Source organism: Lissotriton vulgaris, chromosome 1_1 (genome assembly GCF_964263255.1).
Source record: "Lissotriton vulgaris chromosome 1_1, aLisVul1.2, whole genome shotgun sequence".
In the NCBI taxonomy this organism is placed as follows: domain Eukaryota; kingdom Metazoa; phylum Chordata; class Amphibia; order Caudata; family Salamandridae; genus Lissotriton; species Lissotriton vulgaris.
The window spans coordinates 552,004,425-552,018,977 of NC_141685.1; the positions used below are offsets into that span (position 1 = coordinate 552,004,425).

Genomic DNA, 14,553 nt, shown 5'->3' on the forward strand with positions numbered 1-14,553 from the left:
CTCCTGCCCACCCTCTACCTCCTGCCCTCCCTCTCCTTCCTGCCCTCCCTCTCTCTTCTGCCCTCCATCTCCCTTCTGCCCTCCATCTCCCTTCTGCCCTCCATCTCCCTTCTGCCCTCCCTCTCCCATCTGCCTTCCCTCTCCCTTCTGCCCTTTCCTCCTGCCCACCCTTTCCTCCTGCCCACCCTTTCCTCCTGCCCTCCCTCTCCATCTCTCTCTCCCGCCTGCCCTCTCTCTCCTTCCTGCCCCCTCTCTCCCTCCTGCCCTCCCTCTACCTCCTGCCCTCCCTCTCCATATCTCTATCCATCCTGCCCTCCCTCTCCTGCCCTCCCTCTCCCTCCTGCCCACCCTCTCCCTCCTGCCCCCTCTCTCTCAATCTCTCTCTCTCTCCTGCCCTCCCTCCTGCCCTCTCGCCATCCTGCCCTCCCTCTCCCTCCTGCCCTCCCTCTCCCTCCTGCCCTCCCTCTCCCTCCTGCCCTCCCTCTCCCTCCTGCCCTCCCTCTCCCTCCTGCCCCCCCTCTCCCTCCTGCCCACCCTCTCCATTCTGCCCTCCCTCTCTATCCTGCCCTCACTCTCCATCCTGCCCTCCCTCTCCAGCCTGCCCTCACTCCATCCTGCCCACCCTTTCCTCCTGCCCTCCCTCTCCATCTCTCTCTCCCTCCTGCCCTCTCTCTCCCTCCTGCCCTCTCTCTCCCTCCTGCCCTCTCTCTCCCTCCTGCCCTCTCTCTCCCTCCTGCCCTCCCACTCCCTCCTGCCCTCCCACTCCCTCCTGCCCTCCCACTCCCTCCTGCCCTCCCACTCCCTCCTGCACTCCCTCCTGCCCTCCCACTCCCTCCTGCCCTCCCTCTCCCTCCTGCCCTCACTCTCCCTCCTGCCCTCACTCTCCCTCCTGCCCTCACTCTCCCTCCTGCCCTCACTCTCCCTCCTGCCCTCACTCTCCCTCCTGCCCTCACTCTCCCTCCTGCCCTCACTCTCCCTCATGCCCTCTCTCTCCCTCCTGCCCTCTCTCTCCCTCCTGCCCACCCTCTCCATCCTGCCCACCCTCTACCTCCTGCCCTCCCTCTCCTTCCTGCCCTCCCTCTCTCTTCTGCCCTCCATCTCCCTTCTGCCCTCCATCTCCCTTCTGCCCTCCCTCTCCCATCTGCCTTCCCTCTCCCTTCTGCCCTTTCCCCCTGCCCACCCTTTCCTCCTGCCCACCCTTTCCTCCTGCCCTCCCTCTCCATCTCTCTCTCCCGCCTGCCCTCTCTCTCCTTCCTGCCCCCTCTCTCCCTCCTGCCCTCCCTCTCTATCCTGCCCTCACTCTCCATCCTGCCCTCACTCTCCATCCTGCCCTCCCTCTCCAGCCTGCCCTCACTCCATCCTGCCCACCCTTTCCTCCTGCCCTCCCTCTCCATCTCTCTCTCCCTCCTGCCCTCTCTCTCCCTCCTGCCCTCTCTCTCCCTCCTGCCCTCTCTCTCCCTCCTGCCCTCTCTCTCCCTCCTGCCCTCCCTCTCCCTCCTGCCCTCCCACTCCCTCCTGCCCTCCCACTCCCTCCTGCACTCCCTCCTGCCCTCCCACTCCCTCCTGCCCTCCCACTCCCTCCTGCCCTCCCACTCCCTCCTGCCCTCACTCTCCCTCCTGCCCTCACTCTCCCTCCTGCCCTCACTCTTCCTCCTGCCCTCACTCTCCCTCCTGCCCTCACTCTCCCTCCTGCCCTCACTCTCCCTCCTGCCCTCACTCTCCCTCCTGCCCTCACTCTCCATCCTTCCCTCTCTCTCCCTCCTGCCCTCTCTCTCCCTCCTGCCCTCTCTCTCCCTCCTGCCCTCTCTCCATCTCTCTCTCCATCTCTCTCTCCCTCATGCCCTCCCTCTCAATCTCTCTCCCTCCTGCCCTCCCTCTCCCTCCTGCCCTCCCTCTCCCTCCTGCCCTCCCTCTCCCTTCTACCCTCCCTCTCCCTTCTACCCTCCCTCTCCCTTCTACCCTCCCTCTCCCTTCTACCCTCCCTCTCCCTCCTGCCCTCCCTCTCCCTCCTGCCCTCCCTCTCCCTCCTGCCCACCCTCCCTCTCCCTCCTGCCCTCCCTTCTGCCCTCACTCTCTCTTCTGCCCTCACTCTCCCTTCTGCCCTTTCCTCCTGCCCACCCTTTCCTCCTGCCCACCCTTTCCTCCTGGCCACCCTTTCCTCCTGCCCTCCCTCTCCATATCTCTCTCCCGCCTGCCCTCTCTCTCCTTCCTGCCCCCTCTCTCCCTCCTGCCCTCTCTCTCCCCTCCCTCTCCCTCCCCCTCTGTCATCTCACTGTGTGTGTGTCTGTCTGTCTGTGTCAGCCTTCAGCCTCCTCAGCGCACACACCCAGACAGCCGCACCAAAGTACTTAGCAGGTCTTTAAAAGACCATTTACATGTTATTGAGGCTTTGTTGTAGCGCCCCTGCATCTCCACTCTGACCATCACCTCTCGCCCGGCCCCACAGAGCAGAGGCTTTGTCGTATTTCACCTCTTAGCGCCACCTAAAAGGTTAGGTTAATCTCAATATGTGAACCATGATTAGTGAGAACAATAAATAGATCTTAGAGCACTCACCCAGCCCCCTCTAAACATAGTGGTGTAACACAGGCCCGCACAGGCCCCGTGGTGCTGCGGCCCGCAAGCTGCAGGGGGCCCACTCAGCACAATACTCTAGCCTGCGAGCTCTGGGGTGCACACAACATAAAAGAAAATAGCTACTAGCTTTTTTTAAACATACTTTTATTGGTTTTATTCAGGTTATCATTACAATCGAGCATGGCATTATTATAGGTTTCAGGAATCATCAACATAATACACAGTACACAGTTGGTCTTCCAATCTTACATTAAGTGACATATGACTTTTCCATTGTACTTGCTATAGTCAAACAGTTTATGTATGTATTTTATGTATGTATTTGGTGTATTTCAATGTAGCTTTCCAATATAGGATGGCTGTTTTGAGCAACAAGGGTATTTTAGAGACAGGCAAAAGCAGTCTGTGCTTGCTCCCATACCCCCTGGCTGTGCTTGCTTTCCCGCCCCCTGGCTGTGCTTGCTTTCCCGCCCCCTGGCTGTGCTTGCTTCCCCGCCCCCTGGCTGTGCTTGCTTCCCCGCCCCCTGGCTGTGCTTGCTTCCCCGCCCCCTGGCTGTGCTTGCTCCCCCGCCCCCTGGCTGTGCTTGCTCCCCCGTGTGTGTGTGTGTGTGTGTGTGGCTCTGGGTGTGTGTGTGTAAATGCAATAGGTCATGCATTTGCGAGCGATTAACCTATTGGCATTGCAAATGACAATGCCATTTATTTAACGAGTAAGCTATTGGCGGTGTAAATGACAATGACGTTTATTGAAGATTAAAAAAATAAAAAAAATGTCATGAGCAATGCCAATAGCTCTACCTTTAATAATGCCGAGACCATTGCATTGTAAATGCTTGTTCCACTATATTTTCAAAATTTTCTCGGGGGGAAATCCTTAGGGGGTTCGGGCTCGCTCACTACGGTGCAGTATGATTATCAGTTTACGGCTCACCACTTTCAAATGTCACCAGCCGCCACTGTTACCTCTCACTTGAATGCCTGTAATGTCTTTTTGCCCGCACCTCCTTTCCATCCCTCTCTGCTCACATACCAAGTAATAGAGGCATAGGGCCAGACGTATCAAAGGGTTTTACCATGGGAAAATGTGTTCATACATAAGGCCCATAGAGTCACAGTACCTTGCAAAACACCATCATAGTCATAGGCAGCAGTTTAATTTTCCTTACTCCACCTGTCCCCAAGACAGCTTCTCCCCAGGGTGCTGCTCTTCTGGCAAAGGTCGACTCTGCCGGCATGACTGGTATTTAAAAATCCCTGCCATATAAAAATTATAATAATCACATAAATCCGTATTTTCCCCTTATCAGTACATACGTTCATGAGTAAATGTTAGGAGGAAACACTTTGAAATGTGTTCTACAGCTAGCTCCCCTAATGACCGCCGACTGATTAAAGAGAGACAGAAAGTCCATGTTTAAAATTATTAATCTTTTTATTAACCTTAATGAACCCATTTACTTTGAGTTCGTTGAATTTGAAATACAGCATTCATGACACTAGACACGACTCAGGAGGGAGACAAGATTTTTGAGAAGCGAAAAATTACTTAATTTTGTCTATCTCCCATGCCTCCGCTTCAACAGTGTCAAAGGGAGAAATGCATTCTCGCGATTATTATTTTTTTAAATCTCACTTTCCTCTTCAGAAATGTTGGCATGCACACTGCGCCCTCATGATATATCGGCCACCAGGTTAGATGCTGAGACAGTTCTACGCGAATCATTTGTCACCGTCTTATGAGTTATTTATCTTTCTCGAGTCTTCTTCCGAAGCTTTACAAAAGAGAGCGGAGCATGTTCTAGAATCTTCCACCCTAGGCTTCGTAATGGGCCGCGCCAGTCTGGAGCGAAAGGCCGCCGTGCCGCGCGCTGATAGCGGCTGATTCGTCACTTTATTGTCCTGCCGCCTTCCTCAGCATTGCAGTCGACATGCTGGGCTCGCAAGACACTACGTTCTCCCTGGATGGTTTGTTTTTCGAAAGTCCGGACTCGGAGAGCATGTGAGTGTCGTTGTGAATTCTAATACCGTTGTCGTCTTGGTGTAGTGGAGCTTCTGTAGTTGAGTCACACCTAGAAATGGGTAATATCAACACCAAATTTCCATAGTAGCCGCGATTGATACAGTGCAGCAGAATTACCCATCTGATTAAGGTAATTTACATGTCGCCCTAGTTTTAATTAAACTGCAGCAATAAAGGATGCACGCTGTGGCTTGAAACTAGCACATGGATGGTTTCCAACCTAAACCTGCTTATTGCTTTTAGATAGTTGAAAGAAAGTTACAAGGCGTGGGTTGGTAAAACATCCGCAGCAGTGTATACTGTTCGACCACACTACCAGGATTAAACCCTGTGGAGGACCCTAGGCAGTCGAAATTTCGCCCCCTCTCCCCTTCGCAAATTATCTCCTAATACATAATGCACCGGATTTTTGGGGACAGGTGCCAGAATATGAACTTTTAAGGGACAAATGTGAATCTGATGTCTCTGGTTTATGTACTTTAAGTTGTTAACGGGTATATGACATTAATATAGTGTTTTCTCTATAGAGGCTTTAATGTTTGATGTTCAGTTTTCGCTTCTTTGAGTTGATACATTTTTTTCTAGCTTTTAGAAAGAATATTTAAGAAAGCTAGATTGTTATTTTCTTTCAAGGTCAAATCAATTATTTTATTCCTTGTCATGGCGCCCTTAAAAGGAGTGTGGCCCATAGGCCGGTGCTTACTTTGCCTATTTGGTAATTCAGAACTGCACACCATTGCTTTGCTAGAGTAAATACCATCACTTTACGTACAATGATTATATGAATCGCTTTTAACGTAGTAGTCTGGGCACAAGTCCTAAACAAGCATTGGGAATGCAATAGGTCTTGCATTTGCTTGAGTTAGAGCTATTGGCGTAAATTACAATATCTTTTAACGATACGTATGTATGATGTATGTAGTGTGTAATAGAATTATGTGGGTTGAATTGGAGTTGCTAGTTGTAGAATTGTGTGGCATGCAATTGTGTGGTGTGGAGTGGATTTGTCTAGTTGAAGTATATGGTGTGGTGTGCAGAGGTATTATGTTATTAGTAATTTTATGGTATTGAGTGTACTGGAATTATGTGGAGTGGATTGCGCGTTATGGAGTGAAATGGTATTTCGGGGTTGTGGAGTGGTATGTAGTGGAGTTTAATTATGTAAGAAGTTTGTGGGATGATGTGGAATGCAGTGGTGTGGATTGGATGTATGTGGTGTGTTGTGTAATTGTCTTATTGAGTTGAATTATATGTTTTGGTGTTGAATTATGTGGCGTGCATTGGAAATGTGTGGAGTTGAATTGTGTGGCGTGGAACTGTGTGGATAGCTTTGCCTTTTTTTTTTGACAAAAAACAAATAGGTAGGAGCTAAGCTCAAGATCTGTGTCTGTGGGTGTAAAAAAACAGGGATTGAAGAGCTATGCAATTACTACACACTGGGTCATGCAGTCCGATTCAGGAATAGATGCTTGCCTCAGGAAACATTTATGGACTCATTCATAAACAAGCATTTGCAATGCAATAGGTCTCACATTATTAAAGTTTGAGCTATTGGCACTGCTAAATAATGCAACACCAATAGCTCAAACTTTAATAATGCGAGACCTATTGCATTGCAAATTCCTTTTTTTTTTTAGGTGGCCTCGAAACTGGTCTCCCTGGCAAAGGTGGTCCGTTTTTAGGTCTCGTAGCGAAAACACAGCGCGTCAGCGCTGTGTCTCGCTAGAGATCTATTGTTGCCGACTGTGCTTCCCAGGAGACAGTGCTGGCCGCGCGCATCGCCTTGGAGGCGATTTGAAACTGGAACGCGCGCTGTGGCCAGGCGCTGTCTCCTGGGAAGCTCAAGCACCACACACGCATGCGCATACACACACACAAGCGCCCATGCACGCACGCACATACATACATACAGAGACACCCCCCCTCACACATACACACACGCGCGCACACACACACAAGTGCACCGAGGCCCCGCCGCCACCGTCACACACATACATACACACACACACACACACACAAGTGCACCAAGCCCCCCCAGCCTTTTGGAAATTACCTGGCCAATGTCGGGGACTCTGCTCTCAGCACGCAGCGCCCAACCTCCTGCTGGCGCAGCCCCGGGGCTCTACACCACTCACAGGAGCCCCGGGCCGCGAGACGCATTGACTCCGCCTGCCTCCTCTTCCGGTCTGGACGTGGCCCCGCCCCCGTCACAGGCGACCGGGCCTGACTTCCGGGGCGGCCGCGGCGGGATTCCGGGGGCATTTTAATAGCAGCCTCCTGTAGTAGGGGTTGGTCCTTGCTCCAGTTGCCCCTCTTTGCCTCTACTGTGTGCTTTTTTTGTCCCTCCTCGTCTCCCCGCCATCAACCGCCACCGCTGACAACTTAACCACTCCCTCTACTTCCCCGCTCCCGCCTCCCAGCTGCAAGTCCCACCCACCTCCCCTACATCATGGCAACCGCTGCGGGGAAGCGCGTGAGTCCTCAGACCTTTGTCCAAAGAGCACACTCTCCCTGGCAGCTCCGCTGTGATCTGCATATCACCTCAGGGAATCCAGCCCTGCCATTGCAGGGTCCGAGACCACCCTGATTCCGATTTGCCTGTGCGCCGTGACCTGTGACGTAAATTCCTCATTTAGCTTGTTTTTGTTCCTTCTGCTCTTTCCTTGTTCCAGTTTCCCCTCTTTGCCTCTTCTGTGTGCTGTTTTTGTCCCCCCTCTTTTCCCCTCCGTCTCCCGATGCCGCTGACCATCTAACCCCTCCCCCTTCCTCCCGCTCCGGCCTCCCAGCTGCACTTTCCTCCCCCCTCCCATACATTTTGTTAACTGCTGCGGGGGAGCGTGTGTGAGTCCTCAGACCTCAGGCCAAGGAGCACACTCTCCCCGGCAGCTCTGCCGTGATCTGCATATCATCTCAGGGAATCCAGCCCCGCCATTGCAGGGTTCGAGCCAACCGCTGATTCCGATTTGCCTGCGCACCATGACCTGTGATGTAAATTGCTCATTTTGCTTTTTTTGTGCCTTCTGCTGTTTCCTTGTTCCAGTTTCCCCTCTTTGCCTACACTGTGCGCATTTTTTGTACCCCCTCGTCTCCAAGTGCACAATTTACAGAAACTGAATAGACATAGGTGTCTGACAAGCCTTTTTGTATGCAAGTGCATACTGTGCATACCTTTGTCTCGCAAATGACTGGTCGATGGACTGTCTAAGCGGACATTTATGAGAGGTTATCTTGATAGTGAAAATGAATAACTCATGATAAAGCGATGCAAGAGCCCTGATTCTCATGTGTCACCCTCGGGTATTACCAGTGTAATATGATGAGGACTATGCATATTCTTCAAGGAAACAACTAAAAAATTTCACCCACCTCTAGCTAGAACAGTGCATATAAATGGACCTTCTCACTTGAAATCTGTCAGGAAGCACTACACAAAAACTGTAGTTTTCTGTTTCGAATTCCCTTTATTTTTCGAATGTCCAGGGGAAACACACGAGCACCCACAGTGCTGTCACGGTCTGCAGTTACAATCCGATGCCATCAAACCCGCACACCGACACCCACGCTGTCTTTAAAACCATGCCACCCTTCACACAGACACTCCTACACAACTCTCAACGATAACCTCGACCTACACGGAAGCACCTTTCCCCCTTCCACTCAGGCACCGCAACCTGCACGCTGGCGCCCCCTGACTACATCCTACACACAGAGTAGCACTGACAGACTCTGATGCACTGACTGGCCACACTTCTACACCATTGCCATAGTATCCCTCACCCAACCAGCACTAACAGCCCAGGCAACACACTTCCCCCTCGCACTCTCCACACACTGAGCCACTAGACCCTGTCACTGCACACCGACAAACCCCACCTTCACACCTCCCTATCACTGACAGACTCCCCAGACTACCACCCTGTCACCTGTGACCCTGCCACCCATCAGTATGCTCGCCGGATGACAGCCTCACCATGCCTCCCTACTTCATGAAACACGAAAAAACGAACATGGCACAAGAGTGAAAAAATAAACCCAGCAGCCATGTCTCAAGTTTTCAACAGCCAAGTTATTCTAAAGTGTCTTTCTTTATAACTGCAAAAAAGCAACACCACAGGGCAATAGTGTACACGTGTTTACAGCAGCATCCCTAACCTGTGCAACAAACTCACACAGCCCCCTCCTCCCCCCAGTATTTCCCAGTGGCCCCATCTTCTTTATGCAAGGCTCAATAGTAGCACAGCTGCGCGCAGCCCAGGCATGTACCAAACAATACATTCAGTGCACGCACTTTCAAACAGCATCCTTCCAGTTCGCACTTACTGAAACAGTGTGCACTGCTGCCTCTCGCAGACTGCGACGGAGATCAATGTGGAGTGACTGCTCGTAACATGCATATGTGGAGTGGCGGGCCGATATATCCATGATTGATAAACTCGATAAGATGCCGAAAGCGGTGACGTACAAGTCATTTGGGGCCCTTTGTTAGTAGAGCAGGAGAGGTGTAGTTCAACTCTGTACAAAGGGACAGTGCGCCGTGAGGTACATCATCAGAGCTGTATGAATAATAACAGCTGTGAGCCCATGCCTGAGGTGCATCATCAGAGCTGTGTAAATAATAACTGTGTCAGTCCTGTGCGTGAGGTACATCATCAGAGCTGTATGAATATTAACAGCTGTGAGCCCGTGCCTGAGGTGCATCATCAGAGCTGTGTGAATAATAACTGCGTCAGCCCAGTGTCAGAGCTGTGTGAATAATAACAGCTGTGAGCCTGTGCGTTAGGTGCATCATTAGAGCTGTGTGAATAATAACTGCGTCAGCCCCGTGCTGAGGTGTATCATCAGAGCTGTGTGAATAATAACAGCTGTGAGCCCGAGGCTGAGGTGCATCATCAGAGCTGTGTGAATAAGAACTGCGTCAGCCCCGTGCGTGAGGTGCATCATCAGAGCTGTGTGAATAATAACAGCTGTGAGCCTGTGCCTGAGGTGCATCATCAGAGCTGTGTGAATAATAAGTGGGTCAGCCCCGTGCGTGAGGTGCATCATCAGAGCTGTGTGAATAATAACGGCTGTGAGCAACAGCATACTCTTGCACACACTCTCACTGCTCATCAATTCAAAGTTTGCTAAAAACTTTATGCAACGCATTATCATACACAATGCCAATATCTCAAACTTTAATGCTGCAAGACCTATTCCATTGCAAATGCTTGTTTTCCAGACTGCAGCGACAGCAGGCACATAGATGTGCGCGTGGTGAACATTGTAGAGGAAGGGAAATCCTTTAAAGAGTCATTTTCTCTCTATATTTCTCTTCTCCTTTTAAAACTCAGGAGCAGCAACCTTGTTGTGGGGTCAACAGGGTTTTAAGTGGATTTTTTTCAATATTATATACAAGCCATAGTTGCTGCTTATTTATCTTTTGCAACTAACAACCACTGACAAAGCCAATAGTCCTGACTTGTAGGTATGATGTGCGTTGTTGTATCATATATCTGGACGCAATGATAGGAACAGCAAAATAAAAGTCGGGCGGCACACTGTGCTAAACACAGATATTTAGCTTAGGTCTTTAAGCCGCGCCATTAATTACATTGACCACGTCCCTTTGAGAGACCCCCCAGTTTTTTTCATCCCACTTAAAGCCCTGAGCAGGTTATAGTTGAGACCATGAGCTATATTGTACTCATGCACTTGAATATTATGTGATACAAATATGCAACTTAATGGCCTTTATCAACTTTTGAAGGATGAAGGGCTAAGTCAGCCCTGCCAGATATGAACCTATGATCTCTTATCAGGCGTTTAGCACATAGCAATCTTAGCAGCATGTGGTAAACAAAGATGCACAGTCCAGTGTAAGTTAAGATCCTTTATTGTAAATTCCTTCCAAGTCAAAATGGATAAGAAGTACAGAAGTAAAACCCCACCAGGAGCCAGCTGTTAGCAGCTCAGCCTGAGTTGACCAACTGCCACAGACAGGTAGAGAGAGACACTGTGAGCCAGGGAGTCACCCAGGCATTCTATGATGTCACAGATGTCATAGTACAGTCTATCTAGTGAATAACAGTGGAGAGGACATTTACTACACATCCTCTTCCCTTATGGAATAAGAACAGAATAGAGAACACAATAGGCAAAATACTGCAAAATACCTAGAACAGTGGAGAGGACATTTACTACTCAGCACTATCATAACAGCAGCAGACATACCAAAGTTGTATTCAATCGAGCATGAAGAAAATACAGGGCGAAATTAGTAAAAGGCACAAGCTAAAAACTGCCGGCAGTTGGTCTGGGAGGGCGGTTTTTGTGATATGGTGGGTAGGTTTTGTGTTTATATCTCAATTGGTGTCTGCAGGCTCCCATGTTTGAATAATCATATATAACATCTTGGATTGTTAATCTGCCTGCTCCAAAACACTGCCTGCAATCTGTCAATCACATTTTGAAACCCAGAATAAGACTGCACAGTTACCTAAAGTTCTTAGGGTCCAGTAGATGTGGAAAAGTGGGGGAGGGAAGTAGGGAGATAAGACTGAGGGGATGAGGATGGTGCGCTGTGGATGGTATGGTGTAATGAAGCAATGGTATGGTCTAAAGAAGCAATTGCATTCTGTGGTAGAAGAGCTGGGATATGTCAATGTCGTATGTTTTATGGAGAAGGAACATAGTGAATTTCACAGCTGCATTTTCCAAACATTACCAATCACACTGAATGCGCAAGCACAAATTAGGTTGGGTCTCTACCCATCAGAGACCACGAGCAGAAAGTAAAACGTTTTGTGGGTCACTTTTTAATTCACTATTTTGTAAAATGCGGCCCGCTCCTATTTTGGAGCTCTGACCTATTTTCTTCTCCACACCACTGTGCACGTGTATAGAGAGCGCCACGTCACACCACTTCTGGTAATCCCGCCTCTTTCTAATTTATCGAAACGGCACGGGAGGTCCATGCGGCTTCCACATGTCCTGTGTTTTTCATTCATTGTTTCACATTCCCCACAGCACCTATCTCCCCCTCGCTGTAGCACTGAGCGGGAAATTTGTGAGGAGATGTTGTAGACTTAGGTTCTGCACTGCAACTCACACGCAGTCACCTCATCTAACTAGTTACAATAATTAGTTACTGTAATAGTCCTGGCAAGGCGCTTTGTGGCTCAAAAATGGGGAACCCAGGTTGCTTGATCTTTGCTCAGGCGAAGGGTAGAGTCGCCCAGCTGCTGGGGAGCCCAGCTGCACAGGACTTCAAGGATGTTTGCAGAGGGGTTCAGCGGAGAGAGGGCTCTTTTTTTAGGCTTATGACAGTGTTTTATCAGTCCGGAAAGTGTGTTAACAAGGGCTGACAGAAGGCCCGATGGCTGTTTCAAGGGCACTCGGTTCCCACAGAGCTGGCTTCAGTGTGCTGCCCGGGACAATGGCAGGAATGTGCCCCGCAGGGGAAGCCTCTTGGTTAAAACCCTGTATGGATTTAGGGGGGGCCGCACTTGGGTGACATTCATTCACCAGGTTTGTTTACCTCGTGGCGCTTAATACCAAACACTAGTGCCCATTTATAGAACGAAGGCTCACACGGCGGCATTACTCGTTTTCCCTGTTTAAGCAAAGGGGATTAAAATCACAGTCACACTGGGGACCAGGAGCGACCACTGTGCCCACGGCCTGGTCGCCCCCACACCCCCTGCCTGCTCCTCCTTACCTGCTGCCAGACACCGAAGCCGAGCCTACGCCCCAGCCGCCGCAGGGCCGCCCCAGCGCCCCAGCCGCCGTAGGGCCGCCAGCCGAGCCCCCAGCTTCTCCCGCCGTAGCTTTTCCCGCCGTAGCAGCTCCGAACCCGCCTCCCCCGCCTGCCGATTGGTCCCCGCGCTACCCGCCTCCCAGCGGACCCTCCCTCACCGCTCCCTTCTTATGACGCCCCCAGAGCGACCGCGCAGCGGACGCGCGCAGCGGGAGCACCGATTGAGCGCCGAAGGTGCGCCAAAGGTAAGCCCGTCTGCGCCCGTCCGCGCCTGGACCGCGCCCAGTGCCAGGACCCCTGGCCCCCGAGGACCCCAGCCCGCCCGCCGGACGTACGACGCCGCCACCATCAACGCGCTCAACACCGGCCAAATCCCGGGATGCTACCGTGCCACCCCAAGACGCACCCACGGACCCTTCAGCTGCCACGCCTGCAAGTTCTCCTGCATCCGGACCTGCCTCGCACCAGCCACCGCCAAGCCGAACACCAGCAGCAACAACCTCAAGTGCATCCTGCTCAACACCCGCTCCGTCCACAGACACGCCATCGAACTCTGGAACCTCCTCGACACCACAGCTCCTGACGTTGCCTTCCTCACGGAAACCTGGATGAACGACTCCTCAGCGCCCGACATCGCCATCGCCATCCCAGAGGGCTACAAGATCACCCGGAGGGACCGCACCGCCAACCAGATGGGAGGAGGCATCGCCATCATCCACAGAGACACCATCCACATCACGACCAACACCGACGACACCCTGACTACCGCCGAACACCTACACTTCCAGATCCACACCGACCCGAAGACCACCCTCAGAGGCACCCTGATCTACCGACCCCCGGGACCTCGCACACAATTCAGCGAGGACATCGCCGACTTCGTCAGCCCGCATGCCCTCCCCTCCGCTGACTACATCCTCCTGGGGGACATCAACTTCCACCTGGAGAACAACAACGACCGCAACACCATCACCCTGCTCGACAACCTCGCCAACCTCGGACTCAAGCAGCTGGTGTCCACCCCCACCCACCTCGCTGGACACACACTCGACGCCATCTTCTCATCCAGCAAAGACATCGCCTTCAGCCACGCCACAGGACTCCACTGGACGGACCACAGCTGCGTCCACTTCACCTTCAGAAGAACGACGATCCACCACCACCAGCAACAGGTTGCTCGAAGAAGCTGGAACAAGATCACAGCCGACCAGCTCGCCGCTTCCCTGAGCCAGCACCCTCCCGCCAGCTCAGCGAACCCCAGCCAGGCCGCCGACAACCTCACGAAGTGGATCAGCAACTGCGCGGACGAACTCGCCCCACTGAAGACCCCACCCAGCAGACCCGGCAGCAAGAAGGCCCCATGGTTCACCGACGAACTCAAGAGCTCCAAGAAGAACTGCCGAGCCCTCGAGAAAGCCTGGAGAAGGGAACCAACACCGGACAACATGACCACCATCAAGCTTGCCACCCGGAAGCACCACCAACTGATCCGCGCCACCAAGAAAACTGCATTCAAGGACCGGCTGGACAACAACGCACACAACTGCAAGGAACTCTTCAACATCGTGAAAGAGCTCTCCAACCCCAACGCCGGAAACAACGACATCACCCCTTCGCAAGACCTCTGCAACTCCCTCGCCTCCTACTTCCACAACAAGATCGCGGACATACACAACAGCTTAAGCACTCAACCGACGCACGCCACGACCGCACCAACGCCCCCCACCACCACCCTCCGCGCCTGGACTCCGATCAGCATCGAAGACACCGTCCGCATGATGAACTCCATCCACTCCGGATCTCCGACCGACCCCTGCCCTCACCACGTCTTCAACAAGGCCGACGCTGTCATCGCACCCCACCTGCGGGACATCATCAACACCTCCCTCGACATCGCCACCTTCCCGGAGAGCTGGAAGCACGCCGAACTCAGCGCTCTACTAAAGAAACCAACAGCGGACCCCACCGAACTCAAGAATTACCGCCCCATCTCGCTCCTCCCGTTTCCAGCCAAAGTCATCGAGAAGACCGTCAACAAACAGCTGGCCGCCTTCCTCGAGACGAATGGATCCCTCGACCCCTCACAGTCTGGCTTCCGAGCCAACCACAGCACCGAGACCGCCCTCATCGCTGCCACCGACGACATCCGAGCCCTGATGGACAACGGAGAAACAGCGGCCCTCATCCTCCTAGACCTCTCCGCGGCATTCGACACTGTCTG

The 14,553-nt window shown here is 52.3% G+C and overlaps 1 protein-coding gene across 1 annotated transcript in view; it reads left to right on the forward strand.

The window, feature by feature from the left end:
* The first annotated feature begins 4,505 nt into the window (after positions 1–4,505).
* The window catches only part of HFM1 (helicase for meiosis 1), a 2,890,879-nt gene continuing 2,880,831 nt past the window's right edge, over positions 4,506–14,553 (forward strand). Inside the window, exon 1 of the mRNA XM_086925623.1 lies at positions 4,506–4,576. Within this exon, the coding sequence (XP_086781749.1) occupies positions 4,506–4,576 (71 nt within the window). The remainder of the gene's footprint in view (positions 4,577–14,553) is intronic.